The 19785-nt window shown below is 43.1% G+C and overlaps 1 protein-coding gene across 5 annotated transcripts in view; it reads right to left on the minus strand.

Annotated features, from left to right (window-relative positions):
* Positions 1-256: 256 nt before the first annotated feature.
* Positions 257-19785, minus strand: part of LOC6550025 (integrin alpha-PS2) — a 30397-nt gene continuing 10868 nt past the window's right edge. For 4 of the 5 annotated variants that reach the window (XM_026981674.1, XM_015155337.2, XM_001977455.3 and 1 more), the window contains exons 3-12: positions 19014-19144; positions 17354-17451; positions 12056-12182; positions 8737-8798; positions 8136-8184; positions 6435-6509; positions 3692-4970; positions 3381-3624; positions 1493-3316; positions 257-1292 (exon numbers count right to left, since the gene is read on the minus strand). In XM_026981674.1, the coding sequence (XP_026837475.1) occupies positions 1203-1292; positions 1493-3316; positions 3381-3624; positions 3692-4970; positions 6435-6509; positions 8136-8184; positions 8737-8798; positions 12056-12182; positions 17354-17451; positions 19014-19144 (3979 nt within the window). In that variant the 3' untranslated portion in view covers positions 257-1202. The remainder of the gene's footprint in view (positions 1293-1492; positions 3317-3380; positions 3625-3691; positions 4971-6434; positions 6510-8135; positions 8185-8736; positions 8799-12055; positions 12183-17353; positions 17452-19013; positions 19145-19785) is intronic. The other variant, XM_015155336.2, reaches the window with a different exon arrangement.

Here is a 19785-nt window from a genome sequence, read left to right on the forward strand (position 1 = left end):
TAGAAAAAAAAATATAGGGGGCAATCAATCATTATTCATGACACGCATTAATAAGTACAGTTAATAAATTAAACAATAGCGTATAATTGAACTAAACTAACTGTGAGCAGCGGACGAGACTAATTTTTAGTAGGGGTTTTACGTGATACAGACAGGGATTTTATTTCGAGAGTACACTGCAAGAAGTCGGTCAGCGCTTCTCCCACTGTAATTTGGAAATAAATGCAATATTAATTTAAATATAACGATTCAACTGATCTCCTTCTTCTTCCTTTCCTTTTTTTTCATTTTTAGTATTTACACAGAGTTTACATTCAAGAATTACATAGATTATTCAATAATTTTTTAATGTTTTTAATAATTTCTTTTGCATTTTTCAACACATTTTGGCGTTGTAACTTTTCATCCAACCGGCAAACTTTAAGTTTGGCAAACAATTGTCCATAAATGGGCCCTGCACTAGGCAAACTCCGAATAATTTTAAGCGATTCAAAAAGAATTAGAGTAGCACCTAATAACTGTGGATTTTCTCTGTATTACTTTTCATGCCTGGGCTGCAGGGGGCGTGGCAGTATTGGGCAGCTCTCGGCTCTACATTCTGCCCTTCTTCTCCATTCAGAACTTATAACTTCGATATTTCCATATTGGCTATCACTCACATTCAATCAGTGCTCATTCATTCATTGGATCCATTTCAGTCATTCACTCACTTAGCCTAGGTTCATTTCGCTTTCTTAGTACAGATTAATATAGCACTTGTGCAACTTTCCGCAACATTTTTGCAAAGAACAAAAACCCAAAAGTCTACAAATTATTACAAAAAAAATAAGTGTTTGTTAAAGTTTCAAAACCTTTACGCATTAGAAAGTTCTTCATGTCGTGACTAGGCAAGTTTAAATGTGTTGTTTTCTAACAATGTTCTCCCTCGTGTTTTCCAAGCAGCAGGCTGATCCCGCAAATAGTTATATCTTATATAGAGGGGATTGTCCACTGGCACCTCCCGTGTCGACATCGCATGGTTTAAAACTCGACTAAGCGCTCGATTTTAGTACGTCTTAGAGCCGTTTCGTTGTTTTTAGTACGTTTTGGTTTGGTTTTAGTGCGATGTTAGAAGTATTTCGTGGCTGTGTTAGTTTTGTTGCTACGATCGCTGCTTTCGCCAAACTGGAGGACCTGGAGGTTTGGGAGGACATCCTGGCACTCTACAGGGGCTGGTCGCCGTGGTATCCATCCCTCAGTGGCTGCCGCTCCTGTGAATGATCCGTTGGCCGGTTGCGGTTGAAGAAGCCGCACTGTAGGGGTAAAAGAATATGATATTTAATTACTTACCAAAAAATACCAAAAAATGCATTCTATGGAATCAAAAAAGAATCTAATCTGGGTAGGAAGTGATCTACCGTTTAGCTACAACTTTTTTTATACATATTTTCTGTGACATTTTTATCTCACAGCCATATTGGAATCCCCGAGAGAAAAGACGTTAATAACTCACCTTGTAGAGCAGCCAGACAAGCAGCAAGAAGATGAGGGCTCCGGCACAGGCGGCCAGGACGACGACCCACAGAGGCACCACATCGGGCACCTGGAGCGGTTCCGGTTCCGCCTTGTAGAAGATCTCGTGCGTCTTCACGATGGCATCCTTGGGCGCTCCGATGAAGGGCAGCAGAGTGACATTGGCCACCGCCAGGGTGGACACATTGAGTGGCACGTTGGAGGCTAGCTTCTCCATCGTCTTGGCCACCATGCGTGCCCGGATGGCCACGAAGGCGGCGTCGCCGTCCTCGGTGCCCAGATTAGTTACCACACAGCGGATGCTCTTGCACCTGGCCGACTGGCAGGGTGAGTTCAGGTCAATCTGTTGCGGCTTCTCCGCCTCCCCATCCTTATCGTTGGATCTCCGCAGGCGGCGTGTGCCGGAACTCGAGCTGGAGCTACTGCTGCTGCTCCAGTGTCCAGGCGTTGCCTGCTGCAGGTTGTCCTCGTCGTAGAAGTCCTCATTCTCGCGGCCATAGTAGGGTTTGCTGCCCGAGGAGTAAGTCACATGGTGGGTCTGATAGCCACCGGGTTGGCCACTGTACTGCGTCTGTCCCTGATAGGATGTCTGTCCCTGGTAGCCCGGATTGCGAGCCTGGAACTGGGCCTGGTTTTGCCCCTGATAGTGTCCCTGGTTGGCATTGGCCTGGAACTGACCCTGACTTTGGCCCAGACTCTGGCTGGGATTCTGGTATTGACCCTGACTCCTGTACAGCTCGCTGTCCACATTGCCTCGGTTTAGGGTGCCCAAATCCAGAGTACCGGTATGGAAGTTGTTGTTACGGCCACCAAATTGCGATTTGTCGTTGAAGGTAACCGGAGACCCAAGTCCAGATCCTCCGGAACCGGCCAAAAGGAGTTCCTGATGGCGCTGCTGTGCTGGTTGATAACGGTAGTTGGAGGAGGAGGAGCTGCTCGTGTGGTGAACTGGTCCGGCCATCTGGATGTGACCCTGGGTGCTGTGGCCACGCAGTTGGGCCGATGGAGCACCCGAACCGGCGGAGGAGCTGCTGGTCATGTATGTAGAGAAGCTGGTTTGATTGACTTGTGGTTCCTGGACCGCCTGGCTGGCGCGATCGCGGTGCACGAAGGATGCATCTCCAAGCGCCTCCAATGTGTCCTCCTGCCGCCGTTGCTCCACTTGCTTGGGACTCAATTTGTCACCCGCATCGGAGCTATTGCTGACCAAGACTCCTCTTACGAACTCTTCACCGCGGGCCTTCTCGATGTGAACACTGGCACCGCCGGCAGCCGAGGAGCTGGACGATAGGCCAGAGGCCTGGACCGAATTCGAAATGGCACCCTGGGCCTGCAGATATGACTTCTTCAGCAGCTTCTCGTCCAGCTGCAGATTGTACTCATTGAATGCCACATCGTCACACTGGATCTTGCCCCCGGTCTCTGGTTGATTCAGCAGGTACATCAAAGGGTCCCCGACGATTGTCTCGTAGGGCAGATGGATGAAGACCTCCGCCTCCTCGATGATCGAGGGACGATTGTTGCGGATCTCGTAGATGTGCACCACCTGGGGTCCAATATCGTCCTCCTTGGTGGCATTCTTCAACTCCTTGTAGTCGTCGGCCTTGTACAGCTGGTAGTCCGGCAGGGAGGTGCCCTTGATGTCCAGATCGGTGTCCACCCAGATGCCCACGCTCTGGCGGATCTTGTTGTCGTAGTCGGAGCCGTGTTTCTCCAGGTTCGTGGAATTGGCCTCCCAGTAGAAGTCGTAGCTTGACGAGCTACCGTACTTCTCCTCCGGCACTAAACTGATCTTGAAGTGTGCCTATAACAAATATAAAGATTTGCATTGGTTGGGTTGCCATGGGTGTACAAAATGAAAAACTTACAATTTTTCCAGACTCCAACGGGTTTCCAATGTCGCACTTGAGTGTGTGGTTGTTCTCCGGCGTGGGCGGCGAGCAGGTAATGGGCGTGTCCTTCTTCTCACCCAGCTGCTGCAGCTTCCTGTACTGAAGATCCGGCGGGGTAACCATGTAGAAGGCAGCCTCGAAGGCATCCTCATTGGTGTTCGAGATAAGGACCTCAATGACCAGCGGTTCGGGCGAGCCGAAAAGATACTTGTCCACAGTGCTGTTTCGCAAACAATACAGATATTACTACCAAGAACATCTGGAGGAGGTTGTACCCTTTGACCTACCTGACTTTCAGCTTGAGATCTGGCTCGCAAATGTTGTCGGGCCCACAGTTCTTCTGAATGTTGATGGCATCCCGCAGGACGATCTCACGGTTCTGATCAATCACCGGCTCAAGGATGCTCCTCCTATGACGAACCATCGGGTCCAAGGGACGACTACTGCGCAGATTGTAGCGGGCTTCCACCTCCAGAGGCGTCAGCTTGTCCTGCACCTTGTCTAGCAGGTATACGGTCTCATTAAGGCAGTACTTCTGGCCATAGTTCAAGCGGATCGTCTGATTCCTGATGTTCTTGCCTTCATCCCTAAGGAAGAACATGCGGGGATTGGGCAACTTCTTGGCGTCCAGCAGCCAGGACACATCAAAGTCCAGTTGCTCGGGCAGATAGCGACCCGTGTAGCTCCAGCAGGTGGTAAGGAGCATACAGGGCACCTTCTTCTGATCCCTCAGCAGCTGGCAGCTCCTGTCGTCCAGACTGATCAACTTCGAGTTGGTGGCGAAGCTGGTTTCGGCATTGACGGCGGCCACAGGTCGGGACTTAAAGATGAACACCTGGTCGGAGCTGTAGGCGCCCACGGCGAGATCTGGATAGGTATTGCCGTCCATGTCGAGACCGCCGGACAGGGCGAAGCCAAATGTTCGCGGATAGGGAGCACCCTCCACCAACTGCTCGGACTTGATGATCTGCGACGGCTTGGCCAATGGACCCATCGGCGAGCCATGGAAGATGTAAACCACTCCACGACCCTCGGGTCCATCGTAGGGAGCACCTACGGCGAAGTCTCCATAGCCATCGCCATTCACATCGCCCAAGGTGGTCAGGGCCAGGCCGAATCTTCCCTTGCTGTGGTAGCCATCGCGAATGTGCTCCGTGGTCCAGCGCTTCTCCTCGGTGGGACCTCCCTGTAGCAGGATGTACACCCTGCCCACATCGTATTTGCCCTCCACGTTGTTGGGATCCGTGTACATGGGAGCACCGATAAGCAGATCATCCAGGCCGTCGCCATCCACATCGCTGGTGGCCAAGGAGTAGCCAAAGTACTCGCCAATCTGACGACCCGTTATATTGAAGATGTTCGCCATGTTCCAGCGATTGACGACGATCCTTCCCACGAGATTACCACCTCGGGGCATTCCAATGGCCACATCCTCGCTGCGATCACCATCGAAATCACCGGTGACCATCGAGTAGCCTAAATAGGAATCATCATTCACCGAGGCACTCTCCGAGGTGGAGAACACCTGGTTCTCCGGCCTGGTCACATCGTGGGAGCTGGCCATACCTGTGAATCAGCGGAAAATACACTGGTTATTCACCGAGGAAGATAGCTCTTCTATATCTTTGGTGTTTTAAGGTGAGTGGGTTTGGCTTCAGTTGCGGTCAAAATAATAGAATATTAACTTTTAAATTCCAATGCACTATTAAATACCAATATCTATGGGTATACATTTTTATAATGCGGTTTGATAAAAGATCATTTCTGCTGGTCTTAATCGTTATCCAACATCATATGCTAGTTTTGTGACCGCAACTGTTGCCGCTAAATGGCTATGGGCATGCTGAGCAACAAAAAAAACAACGAAATCAACAATGATGGGCACATGGTAAGATGGCACATGGATCTTTTTTAAATTACTTCCAGCCACAAGATACTACGCTACGGTTTTGGATGATTACGTGTGCATATGTGTGATTACAGAGGGCACTACAAACAGAAACATGCTCGGAGAACGTGCGGAGATTACGGTTAGTCAGCATTCCTAGTTAGTACAGTCAAAACCAGATATAAGCTACATGCACTGCAATTATAAGCTAAGCCGCTTTGGGGCTAGACAAAAGGGACGGGGAAGTCAGGCAGCAAAGAGAAATAATAAGTACTTTGTTCTTCTTAAATATATAATTTATAATATTTCCATGATTACACTGGAACATTGGAAATAGTCATTTATTTAAACTGGGTTTATTAAACATCACGGTCATTTTTTATAAATCATTTACTTTAAACGTTCTCCGAAGTAACGAACCCCTCAATTATAAAAATATCTTGCATACTTTCATATAGCTTTTAAATGAATATTTAATTACGGTCCCAATGACCATATAATCTCTTTTTGCCGTTCCGTGACTCCTTTGCCACCCCTTTAGGAAAACCCCATAGTTAGGTGAAAGAGAAATTATTTTGCTATTATTTTGCTTAAACAATAAAAAATTAAATAAAAATAACTTATTTTTTGCCATAGTTTCCCAAGCAAGAACAATTAAATAAAAATAACTTCTCTTTTGCCTCAGTTCCCCAAAGAGAATAAAGCTGTTAAGGCAACCACCGATTTTATTTAAGCCGATTTCAGCAATGCGATACGTACTATAAGTATCTCTTTTGACCGCATGGAACCACAGAAATTAAAAAGCGAAGCTTCCTTTTAGCGATCTACTGCAAGCCATCGCACAAATCTATAGAGTTTGTTTTATTTCGATGGATTGCCCAGGATGTTTTCTTGTATGAATGATTGATGTTGGAAAGAGCTTTCATGAGGTTGATATGGTATTTTATTTTTGATTATCAGACACCGTGAATGCATAAGTGGGTGGGTATTTGTGTTTAGGTACTTTTTTGAGCTGGGTTAATGTTCGTAGGTACAGTTTCGGTTGAGTTTGTGTTTTGAGTTTTGAGGCAGTGGGTAAGAAGTATAGTAGCTGTTGGTATTTATGGTTTAATTTTTTATTTTTGCGTTTTTATTATTATTACCTCCAGTGCCGAAGGGCTGATAAAGAGGCGGCTTAAATGGAAACTCGGCATCGGGCGGTATCGAGTAGGTTTGTCCTTTTTATGGTTTTTGTTTTCGGTATATCGGGAGTTTTTTAAATAGCAACAATAGTCGTTGATTGGGATTCGGTATTGGTTTACGGGTTCGGGTGATCGAGTGGTGCGGTTCGGTTTTTTGGAATCGGTACAGAATGCATTTCGCATTTTCATATCAATTTCGGTACAAAATCGCATGCATTTTGCCCCGAAAAACGGGATATTGATTGAGTGTAGAGTGAGACAGAAGGTGGAGTAAGGAGCAAAAAAATATAAAGAGAAAGAGAGAACATAATTTTGATTAATCAGATCAGGAAGAACATGACGCGTTATACGGTACAGGTACAGTTACAGTTACTGTTATAGATACGATTACAGTTACAGTTAAAGTAGAAATCGTGTATCAAATACGGTACAGTAAATGCGGCTAACTTTAATTGGGTTAAGTATACATTAAATTACGATTAACAGTAAAACGATTTCGGATATAATGCTGACTCTTGCTGTCGAGTTGTAGATGATATCGGAGTTAGCAAAACAATTTTGATTTAAAGTAACTTTCGAAGGTACATGGGTACAATTTCTGGTTAGCTTCTGGGAGCAACAACAGTGCGACGTTAGGCCAATTGGGGTTAAACGAATTGGAGGACAACAACTCGACAACACAATATACATAATAATAATGATATGTGTGCACTTAATAATTTTACCCAAAGTAAATTGATTGTACGTAACTAAAACTTTAGTAACTAAAGTTTAGTTATGTTTTTTGAAAAACTTGATATATTTAAAGAATAAGATTTCTCAGCTGCACACTAATCGTTTCTTAAAAAAACAATTTATAAGCCAGTACCATATTACAAAAAAGGTAAATTTTCATATAATATTGCATTGACTTATACGAAAAAAATTATTATCATCTAGCTAAAGCTACGACACTACAATACGACATGCACTTTAGACACATCTTAGATACAGATCATTTTGGCATTCCATCTTCTACAGATGCATATTTATTATAGCCCTCTAGATCTACGGATCGAGTGTTAGAGACGAGAACATAAGTTCCATTTGGAAAATGGGTATTACGGTACAAACATATAACTAAGCCCATATTATTTCGATATTATCCAATTGATTTCGTATCTCTGTGAAAGTTACTTAGGTTACGGACTTTCTAAAGATAAAAAATGAAAAACGTACGAATAAGTAAGAGTAAGATTAACTAAACTAGGGGATACTATGTTAATGCAGTCACTTTGATTTTGTACATCGGAAGGCAATCAAAATTCAATACTTTCGTGGGCTTCATAGCTAGGGGAAAGACGATGACAATGCTAATTGAAAACGGGTATAACGAAATTCAAATATCAAACCAGACTACGTGTGTGTTTGTGTGTGTTCGTGTTTTGGGATCGTCTAGGGTTTAAGGATATTACTTATAGTTCTAGCTATGTCTAAAAAGATTGGATCAGTTTCGGTCGCCTCATTGAGACACGGAATACTACGAATAGCAGCAACATCAAAATACATACAGTAAAGTAACTCGTCTCAAGAGACAAAAGGTATTGAGGTACGGATAAATAAATAAATAAATAAGAAGTAGAACAACGGTACACGGTACATGTGGGAAAAACGTGCACTTACCTTGCCAATACCAACTGCCAGGTGCGCCAATGAACAAACGCGAGCCATTCTGCAACGGGAGAAAAGAGGTTACAAATATATGTATGTAGCTAGTTATATGCGCATATGTGTGTATCATAGTCAAATCGAATGCTGGGGATGCAATTGTGAATGCAAATGTTATGCCACGATCCCAACGAGGTGCCAACTAAACGTGCCCACGTCCGTCCATCCGTCTGTCTTATCCGAATCATTCCATGCATATAATAACTCAATGAAGCCCAAAAAAAGAGAGGAAAAGGGAACGCTGTGAAGATCTAGAGATCGGATTTGGTCAGTTGCCGAACTTGGGATACTCTTGAAATTAATCGAAAGTTATGTTACACTCAAATCGTGAAATTTAACTAAAGATTCGTGCCCACATAAAGTACTGATATATACTGATAAAACCAAGCGGTTAGTTGTTTAAAAAAAAGTTACTTATTTGAATATTTTATTTTTGGTATGAAGGCTATAATTTACTATTACATCACATCGGCCAAACACAATTGTACAAAATCTTCGGCCATGCATGGATTTCTTCTTTGATAGGGTATGCAGGTTATACCCAATGAGTACTTACCCCGTTGATCGCTGCACTGAATCCAGCCTGACACGAGCCCTGGCGATGATAACCCCAGTTGTCTGCAACGAGAGATGGAAATGCATCGCATAAGTGAGTGATTGGGCAAAAAATGGGAGGCTGGGGCTGGGGCTGGGGGAATGCCAGTCACACGCAGTTGACCATTTAGGCATTGTGCGATTTCATCATAAATGTTCGCAGGGCCACGGGGCATTTTTTTCCGAAAAAGGGGAACGGTGTGTGGGACAATAAATTGCAAATAATTACCGATGCAATGCAATAAATTGCGCTGCTATTTGTCAGACGCTGGACGAGAGTTGGACAAGCGAGTTGGAACAACATAAAAGGATTAGAGCGCGCCTTTGGGGCAAGATCTTTGCCTGCCACAGCGATGGACATTGAAATGAAAACACAACAATAAAGGCAGCCCCAACTGCTGAGCGGCAAACAAAAAGATCAAGCCGAGGCCCAAAGTGGAGACGGCATCCGCACACATAGCCACATCCACATCCACATCCCCATGCACAGTCACACATCCTTTTGTTGGCCCCGCCTTTTGTTTGTTTGTTTGTTCGTTTGTTTGTCCGGCAAAGTGTCTGGCGAATGTTGCCTTGCTACCAAATACGAAATCACGTAACATCAGCAAAAAGATCAACAAGAAATAAGACGGCAGGAAGTCGAGTGCTAGGATACCCTATTACTGCTATTCTGTTGCACAATGTGGAAGTTGTGGCGCCCCCGGGTGGGCATTTTACTATGTCGCCCATTAGTGCACTACCCTAAATGCAAGCGATCCAATGTGCTTGCCATTCCTTTGCCAAATCAGTAGTATCCTGTACCAGGGAAGGGTATTTCCCGCAACACCAACAACCTGATGTCGCATGCGCGGCTAAAAGCCAGGCCTCCAGCTAAAAGGGGGGACTTGGAGCAAAAACAACAGAGAAATCAACAGGCAGATCGTGCGTTTGATCAAATTAAACGATAACAATTTGTCTCGAAGTGTTTCAATTTGAGCTCAGCGACAGCAGCGACGGCAGCAACATGTTGCTGCTGGCACCGGCAATCGCATAAGTCAACTCTTTTACCTCTTTTTTTCTTTTTCTTTTTCTTTTTAATTTTTTTTTTTTTTTTTTTTTGTATAATCGTAACGCACACAGGTCCTCGTACGTGAGCATACCCATGGCATTGTCTTCGCAGTTGTAGTAATTCCCATAATAAAATCGCCCCGTCTTGAATTACAATTAGTTTTTAGCAAGGGCACGCCGAGAACTCCGCTCCTTCGCCGACATTTCAACTTGGCTTGGTCACTCGACTGGACTCGAATCGACTCGATTGTTTTGTACTTTGATTTACCCTTCCTTTTGTATTGCTCTTGCCCTGTGTTTCCTTTAACTATTTAGTTTGGCATTTTGTGCGTTAAGTTGGTATTTATTGCTTTCAGTGATGTCGGAATGTGCTTAACCGACTGTCAGGATGAGTTGCTGCTGCTGCTGATGTTGCTGCTAATCATTTCACAACAACAGCATTAATAACGCAACAAAAAAAAAATAACGCCGCTGGGAATCGAGTTGGCCCATTCGTGTGTGTTTAGAATCCATAAATCGCCCTTGGCTGGCCATATTGGCCGCGGATTGAGCAATCGCCTCATGTGAGCTCGTGCAACTGGTTCAAATAAATATAGCCAGTAGGGTGATCATAAAAATGTAAAACAAACTATAGCATATTAAACAAGCTTATTAAATGCTCTACATAAATGCGGTTCATTTGAATACTTTATTGTAGTCTTATGTTACTACTGTACATTAAGACTATAACTCCAGCTAAAATCTTTCATGGATATTGCTCAATTAAGCCTTTTTCAGCTTTAGAAATTCTAGGTCAATGTGAATTTTATTCAGCTTTTCCCACAACACACTGCAAATAATATGTTGTATTTTTTTTAAAGAACAAGCCCTGTAAAAAGTGACTATTACAAAACGTGTGCGATGAGCAGTTGCAACCCATTCCCAGAATTCTACGGACCAAATATTTAAGTATGAAACATCTGATGACTCAGTTTTCTGGAGACGCAATTGACACAGACAGTTAAGGGAATGCACTGTACAATTACTAAGCAAATAAGCATTAAAACTGAAAATTCTTCCGTATGATAAACTAGTTCAAGAGTCACAACCCCGACTAATGGCCATATGCTAGCCCCCATATAGAAAGACTCATACACACAGTCACACACGGATATATATACGGATATATCTCCTTAAAGATCCGAAAAATATATGCATATATACACGCCAGTTGAATGCTTTGCATCTGCGAGACGCTGCTAAAAATAATCACACCTCATCGAAACTTTGCGGAGGAGGAGGACGCGAATGCCCCATGTGTGCTGGCACATGTATATAGCATATGGCCATTTATATAGACCTAGATATAGTCGGTATAAAGCGATGACTAACCAAACAAATTTGGCAGGCTGTCCCAGAATCAAGGGAAAAAAGCGTAAAAATAATAAAATAGAAAGGCAGGGAAGGGAAAGTAATGTGAGGTAAAAGCCAGAAAAACAAATGCATCACAACGAAGGAAATAAAACTACAAAACATCGAATTAAATATTTTTAGAATTACAAACACCGGCACTACAAAACTACACAGAATGGATATGTTTTTTTCCAAGTTTTCGTCCGTGCGCATTTGTCGGCTGTCAAGTCGCATAAATCTTTCAGTCCATCCAGATGGGTGGAGATTTTCTGAGTTGCAAAGGTTTACTATTTGATATGCTGCTGGTTTATGCCTCCAAATGACGTCAAATTAGTCACTAGCGCTAAGTTGTGTTAGAAAAATGAGCGAACATCGAAAACTCCACTTTCAAACAGCTGCATTCTTAAAAGGAGCTATATTTTTCGTTCACGATCGAATAGTAAACGTTGGTAATCCAAACATTGAAGCTATGGATTCATTTTTTCTTAACTTACAAGTACAAGTATTTACCAATTTGCCAGCTCAGTGCAGAAAAGTACCAATATTTTAGAAAGTCTTTCAAAAATATTTGAGTACGTTACAATCGACTCTCATGCTGCAACATGTTCCGACCAACTAAATTGTTGTAGGGCACTCTTGCCGTTTTCCACTTTCCCTAAAGTAGCCGTTATTCGATACGCTCGAGTATTACCAAAAAAATGGCCAGAGACTGACAGTTTGAATTTCGCTTTTCAAGGGATTCCCTGCCGCTCGAATTACAGAATCACACCGAATCACACCGAATCGGAGGTCGAATTGGGCCCATTGGTGTGGGTTAATCTTAATCCCGGATCGATACTCACTTGTCCGGCAGGGGGAGACCTCGTAGAAGTGCTCGAAGTCGCGCGAGGTGAAGCAGGTGCCCACAGGATCAATGCGGAACGCCCTCGATGGCGTCATCGTGTGGAACACATAGCGCGGTGCACAGGCCTGCAATGGGAAATGGGGAAAATCATTGGAGATGGAGTGCATGTGTGATAGCTTACCACTAAGATATAGGTGCACATATTTTGCATAGGTCTCTAAACTAATGAATTTGGGTGGTACTTTCGAAATCCTCCCACTCTCTACGTATGAGAACTAAAATATTATTCCTATGGTTGAATTCCCCATCATAATATTTACTGCATTTAATAAAATTATTCATTTATATTAATTTTGATATATTAGTATGTTTTTTTCCGGTGCAGGTGAAGGAGTCGGGGCAGGCATGGAAATTATTTGGTGAAGATGTGAGACAATGGCAGGCCATGGCAGAAACGGCAAAGGCATGGAGTGGTGGCCCTCCTAAAATGGCCAAAGCGAATTAACAGACCCCATATCCCCAGGCACAGTGGGACCACAGTTCTATGAAAAGGTTCTTTAATCCTTGATTTTGATACTTGATACTTTAAGATTTCTTTGGTTTTAAGCAAGAACTTTGAGTACTTAAATCAGTTACATGCCGCAATATTTGAATTTTAGTGGCACTAAAATTCCGTATATAATTTAATATTAATATGGAAATATTAAAATAGCATTCTACATTGGAATTTATATTTTTTTACTGTATCTGTGGTTCCTATTAGGTTTCATCCAGCTTCTCGTCTCTAAATACCTACATCAATTTCTGCACTTTTCCCAGTTACTGGACACACTGTGCTTGGGGAGTGAGTTAACCTCGTCGCATTGGATCGCTTCGCATCCCATCCGATCTGTGTGTTTATATAGTTTTATAATGTATAAATGGCTGGCAGTTGGACATAAAACACGCACGAGACTCGAGGTCTCAGCCATCTCTGTCGCAGTGCCGATCCAAATATGGTCAGCGGCTTGCGGAGTTTGTGGCATGGGGCATGAGGCATGAGGCATGAGACATTGGGTATGGGGCAGGAACAGCCAGTGAAGACGGAGGCAGAAGGCAGAAGGCAGGCGGCATCAACATCAGCGTCAAGATCTTAGGCCTGGCCATTGTCTCCGCAGTGCAATTACTTTTACAAATTTATACATATTGTGCCATTTATGGCAACCAGTGGCTCACTGTATCTGTCGCTTTTCCGCCCATCCACCTCCCCCATCTTCCTCCTTTTGGCAACTCTGACATAAACTCAAAATGACGCGCTATCGCCAAAAATGCATGCTGATCGGATATCGGATGGCAGCGGCTGGAGAGGCCGAACCATTCAAATGCCCCATTGAATCACAAATCTATGGGCCAGGCCATATTATGCAAGCAGGCGCAGGAGCAGGCAACCAAGGAAAATACCTAAAAAATCACAGTCCACCTAACCCTACACTTGGGGAAAACTGAACCCACATTACATCAAATGCCTAGAACACCAAAACCAGGAGCACATCTCATGGGTTCTGTAGTTTTCCACTCGCAGTTGGGAATTTTAAGGAGTATTGTCCACAGTAAGGCGAAAGGCGCATAATCAAATGGTCAAATGGAAAAACCAGCTGTTTCTCCCAGTGTGTGCATAAGAAATGGCTAAATAATAATAAAAACAAGACCCTGCGAGCCGGGACAGACAATCGAGTTGCCGCTGGGCACTCGGGGGAGCGTGGAACAATTCAATTGAAATTCCCAGCAATTGCCCGCGTGGACCATTGTCCATGCCATGATCAATAAGTTAATAGCAATTTCCTATTAAAAACTTTATTATCAGTTGGCCGGCAGACGGATTCTTTAGCGAACTGAGCGGGCAAACACAGTTTGCGGTTCGCGGTAAAATAGTTAGATATGCAAATGAGGAGTGGCCGGTGGAGAATGGATCCCGAATGAAACAGGTCCCAGGTTGCTCTTCATTCCACTGAAATCAAAAATTATGGTTATGAATATAGGTTTTGGCCAAGAGTGGCCTAGCCTATATATACAAAATCGCTACCATTTTCAGATGCCTTTTTTATGACTGACTCATTTCAAACAAGAAAGCTAGCTACGAACTCGGTTTATTGAACTTTGAGTAAGCAATATTTATACATTCTTTTGCAGGGTTTTTATTTAACTTGGTAAACAATATTCCTTGTCTGCGGTTAACCCAAAAACTGTTTAAGAAACACATTAACCGAGCGATTGTAAACGTTTTAATAAAATTGGGTCACCATTAATTGCTGTCAATTTGGGCCAAGGATCAGGCAACAATTGGATGCTGTAGCCCAGCACAAACATTGGTATGAGATCACACTCCGATTGTGGCCCCAATCAACAGCTTGTCGCCAAGTGGGCGGGGTGGCCATCGCCATCGCCACCGCCACCGCCCACAATGACCATGATCCGCAATCAGCGGCGCAACAACACCAAGGTGACATCACTGTGGACTCGCTCGCATCGCTGCGTCTCTCTCTCCGCCCATATAGCCGTCTCTTCAGTCTCGTTTTGCTACGTTTTTTGGTTCTGCATGGCCAGTGATCGAAAATTGGTGGGTGTACTTGGGGCACTCCGGTGATTTGGTGGGTGCCACAAAAATCACAAAATATAAGTGTCTAAAAGTAGGCAGCGAAAAGGTTTTTTTTCGCATATTGAAATGTTTATTTATGGGAAAATCTTACTACTATAGCTGCATCAGTTGGGCTTTCTGATTCAAGGAATATTGTTGCATCATTTAGGGAACCTTTTTGAATTATTTCAATTATTTCAATTGTAGCACTTCATACAGAGAGCAGTTATTGCCAAATATATTAATAAATAAGTAATATAGGTATATAGGCATGAACATGTGGTTAGGTAATTCAAAGTCGGCCTTAGGTTAACCAGTTCCTGGAGAGATGCTGTTGGGTTTGCAGTGCTTCGATTGCGACATGATCATCGACACGATCTGCGAAATTGCAGCGCTATTGAACTCCAATATGGCCAGGGCACTCGCACACAGATATAATCGTTATATATAGTAAACGCGGAGTAGGAGGACATCAGCGAAGCAGGGGATCAGGGGATCAGAGGATCCTCAGACCGGAGCTGCCTTGGGCCTAGCCGATTTGGCATCTGCATCTGCATCTGGCTCGGGGGCCCCCAGATATTCTTGGGCATTCGCAATGGTAACGTCTGCATGTCGACCATGTCAAACGTGTTCACTTTTGACTTCAGATGTTGTTTTCTTTTTCGATTTTTTCTTTTTATTGTTGCTCCCACAAGAAAAACGACAATAGCAACAAACAGGAAGAACCGACGGCGTCTGCAAAAGTGCAGTTTAATGTCTCAAAAATTTATCGCTGGCGTTTTGGTATGCACTCTGCTCCAAACATGGGCAATAAACCACATGAACAACAAATACACAGAAAAATCGGCCAAAAAACAAAAGCCCAAATACAGACAGAGACCTCAAAACTACTAAAGCCAAGCGAAAAGAAAGCTCAAACAAAGCCAGCCACAAAAATCGTTTAAAATATGTTAAGCTGCTGAGGAAATAAGCCGGCAACACGACAAAACAATTTGGTTTTAAAGAATGGAATTGGAAATGGAAATGGAAATGGTTGACATGGCCAAAAAGAATGAGCCAGGCTAAAGGTCACTTCGAGGTACTTGGCGATTTCAAAGCGATTTCGACTGCCATTTGTCTTGAAAGAACTCCAAGGTATCTTAAGTAGCTCAAAATAAGATATTTCATTAGTTAATTGCAAATGTGTCTACCGCAATTCTGAAATTAGATGAGTTACAACAATTTGATGGAGCCCCTTAATAAATTGTGAAAATTAATGAATTTAAATCTGCCTGATGATATAATTCCTTAACTACAGCACACGTGAACTCAGCGACTTGGTTAGTACTTGGGGCAGCGAAAACCAATCGATGGCTGCTCATCCGGCAATGGGCGTTTGAAGGCCATTACCAGTCCCAGTCGCAGTCGCAGACCCAGTTCCCAAGTATCGAAGTTCCAGGTTCCAGGTTCCCATTTCCCATTTGGCGGAAATGACCTGACCTGGCCGCAACAACAAGGGCAACAAAAGAGAGGAAACAAAGGGCGTACTGGCCATCAATGCTAACGGTTCTTGGTGCGCCAGGGCCAAAATCAAATGGGCCAAATCAAAGTTAATTGAGAACTAAAGTGAAAATCAAATGTTTATGCTGGGTGGGCGGTCAACAAGCGGCCAACAAAAGAAGCCAACGCCAACGCAATTAACAAAAGTTGCGAGACGTGGCACACCTTAAAGAGTCCGAGTTCCAAAAGTAGAAAATCACACAAGCACTCTGCCACTAAGGCAACAAAGCAACAAAGGCACTGGCAAAACAGAAACAGATATATTTCATTTTTATAAATAAAGTGCTTTCAAATAAAATATGCTATAAATTATACAGAAGTCAATTGCGCAAATGAGAGTATTATCAAAATGAATAGGTCAAATATTTTCATGAATTAACTTGAAGATTTCTCACTGTGCAGCAACGAAGCACTGTATCTGAGCATTGGTATCTTATTGTAGTTTTCCATCTGTCTTGGTTTTCTATTGTGGCTTACTTGACGCAATCCACCGGTGAACCGCAGTGATGACAAAATCACAGAAATCGAAAACCAAACCAAAAACCAAATCGAAAACCAAAACCAAATCCCAAACCCCATTGAGAACACAGTCTTCTTTCCGTAACACCCACTGATATCTAACGGAAAACCGATAGACAGCCATAAAAAAGGTAATTTTCCTCAGAGATTTTCTTGGCACATGATGGAAATGGAAAAGGTGTCAGTTACGCGTCGAGGTGGGCGAATGCCATCAATTCCCTTGCACTTTCAATGCAATTTGACATTTTAACGAGCTACGATGATGCCATCATCGGTGAACACTAAAATCGGACTGGGTTTTCCAGTGGTTTTCGTTCTTTTTTTAGTTAGTATGTAGGTCGTCTGGTGGTCTGCGGAAAATGAAAGTATCTTTCAGCTTAGTCCTCACATTGACTCACATTGTGTGCCCCATAAACCGGGCTTTTAATGGGCGATAATAGGAGTTATCGGTGGGTTATTAACTATTTTTAGGGCACACAAAAGGTCATTAGGTAATCGTAAAACTAAAATAAAATCAATGACCTCAGACGTGCTTTAAAAACATAAAAATGAAAGTATGTCTGGCTTTGATTGCCTACAGAAATATTACTTATTATTTCTATTACTAATAGACTTTACACTTACCACAACCAAGTCGCTATCCCGACCGGTGGCCACAGTGGCGCCCAACCATTGATAGGATTTCCTGTCGACGATCTCCTTGTCCACATTGCGATTGTTGCCTGATGTGAAAACGAGAAATTCGTATTATTAACTCGTCAAATAAATAACGCACACTTTGTTTCGCAAATCAAAATTGCAAGGCAGCAAAAACGAGGGAAAAGATAATAAACCTAATTTTCAAAAGTACGAAAGAAGCGGGTAAAGATTAAGATCTCTGAGCAGAACGAAAATAATTCTGGCAAAATGTGGACGGAAATGAACAATTTAGTGAAATTAATATGCATTTTCAAGGAGGGAGAAAGGCACACACTAATTAAGCCACACTGAGAACACAAAACACTTGAGAACAACGTGGATAATGATGATGGTCACTTCCCTTGTCACTGATTTATGGCACAATTTCCAGGGGAATTGTGATGTGAGGTGCTATGTGTGTATGTACGTATAAATTGCAATATGGGCTTAAACAATTATGGAGTGTGCGAGGTGTACAAATTCTGGGCTGATGGCTATACAACTAATGAGGGATAAAAGGCCCAGGAGTGAATCCATCAAAAATGCTAATTAGAGGTGATGGATGGATGAGGAATTGCGGAAATAAAAATAAACTAGGTTTGTTGAAACTGTCGTCATCTCAAAAATGCACAGTTACGGATATGTGAAATGCCATTTTTATAAAGGATTAGCAGTCCAAATGACTTCACTGGATTTGTCATGTTCAATCACTGAAATTTTTAGGAAATTCAAACGCATCATTTCGTTACACATTAGACATTCACCGGAAATACAAACGATTTCATTTCCTTTCGTTGTATTTATGAACAGATAAATGAAATAAAATGGTGAATAAGATGGAACAACTAATGAATGAATAACACTGCGCGATGAATCACGCAGAATCACTTTAGTAGATGAGCAAACACAACGAACCTGCGAGCTGAATGAAGCACCTGTTGACTCCTTTTGGTTTTATTTTAGCCACATTAAGCATGAGTTTGAGCAGAGATTTATATATTATTTTAGCGGTATGAGGAGATGGGTATGAGTATGGGACACACCCCCACATGAAACATCCAACACCCATTATCGAGTCAGCAGTCTGATGGGGCGTTTACCAAGGTGTTTACCTCTTCCTTTTATTTCCTACATTTCCCCCCGATTTGCGTTGCACAATCGAATTGTGCATATTTATGGCAGACAAACGCTGAAGGCAAAGAACTTAATGTAATGCGAAGAATATGCAAAATCTTTGGGGCGACAGGAGGAAGTGCATGCGAGTGAGTTTATCATTTCCGTTTTATGATTTCCCGGCAATTCTCTAAAAATATATTATTGCAACTCTGCGCATTTCCCATTTGTTTTGTATATTTTTTGTATGTTTTTTTCCACAGCATTCTTCGCATTTTGCATACTAAAGGATTGCGCATGCGTGTAGGCCATAAATAAACTAATTGCGATTTCTGCTTCCCTGGCGCCAGTTGCTCGCGCAGATTGGCGCCAACTCTTGCGCTTAGGAACTCCCGTCTACCCAAGAGGTGCCAACACACTCAGACTCGACAGGGCTACCCCTGAATTAAGGTATACTTATACTCCTATGTTCCTTCTGCCTCGATCAAATTACCTTTCGAGTCGAATGGCACCAATTTGCAGTCGTCGTCGTTCAGGCTGCATTTGAACACGCCTCCTGCCTCGGTCACGCCCTGTTGATAGCGGGATGTGTCGAATTTGGGGGCTCCGACGATCAAGCTGACACTGAAATGCAAAAAGGGGGGTTAATATGGGGCAGAGACTCGGCATAAAGTATCTTTTGTATATTAGGGGCAAAAAATACTTCAATTAAATGTATGGAAAGCAAATTCTATATAATATCAATACATTTGGTTATCAATTCAGATATCACAACTAAAATTGTGGGAGCTGAGCCCTTTACTTAATAGCTATCTTATCCGGAAATGTTAGCCGTTGATTTTCAATATGAAAGTTGCAACAATTTGTCTGATCATCTCTTAGCACTCGAACCCTGTTTTAACGATCTTTCGATGAGTTCCCGATGCCCCCACTTTAAATGCGATGCCATTCCTTCAACACATTTAATTGGACCCTTGAAATTCTTGCCGATAAAACCTCCCTACTTGCCATTCGCCATTCGGCATTCGGCATTTGGCCACCCTCCTAATGGAACAGCACCGCCCGCACCCTCGATCTATCCATCATCCCCGTGGCTCTGGAATCGGGAGAGTCGGTGGTTCTGATGGTTCTGATGGTGCCAGTGGTTCGTTCTCCTCCAGGAGCAGCAGTTCACCAAGGCACGCACATTGACAGCTGTCATTAGCATTGAATGCGGAAGTGCGGCGAACTGAAAGCAGAAGAATGGAAAAGGGTGCCCACTACTC

Source organism: Drosophila erecta, unplaced genomic scaffold (genome assembly GCF_003286155.1).
Source record: "Drosophila erecta strain 14021-0224.00,06,07 unplaced genomic scaffold, DereRS2 tig00000126-arrow-pilon, whole genome shotgun sequence".
In the NCBI taxonomy this organism is placed as follows: Eukaryota; Metazoa; Arthropoda; class Insecta; order Diptera; family Drosophilidae; genus Drosophila; species Drosophila erecta.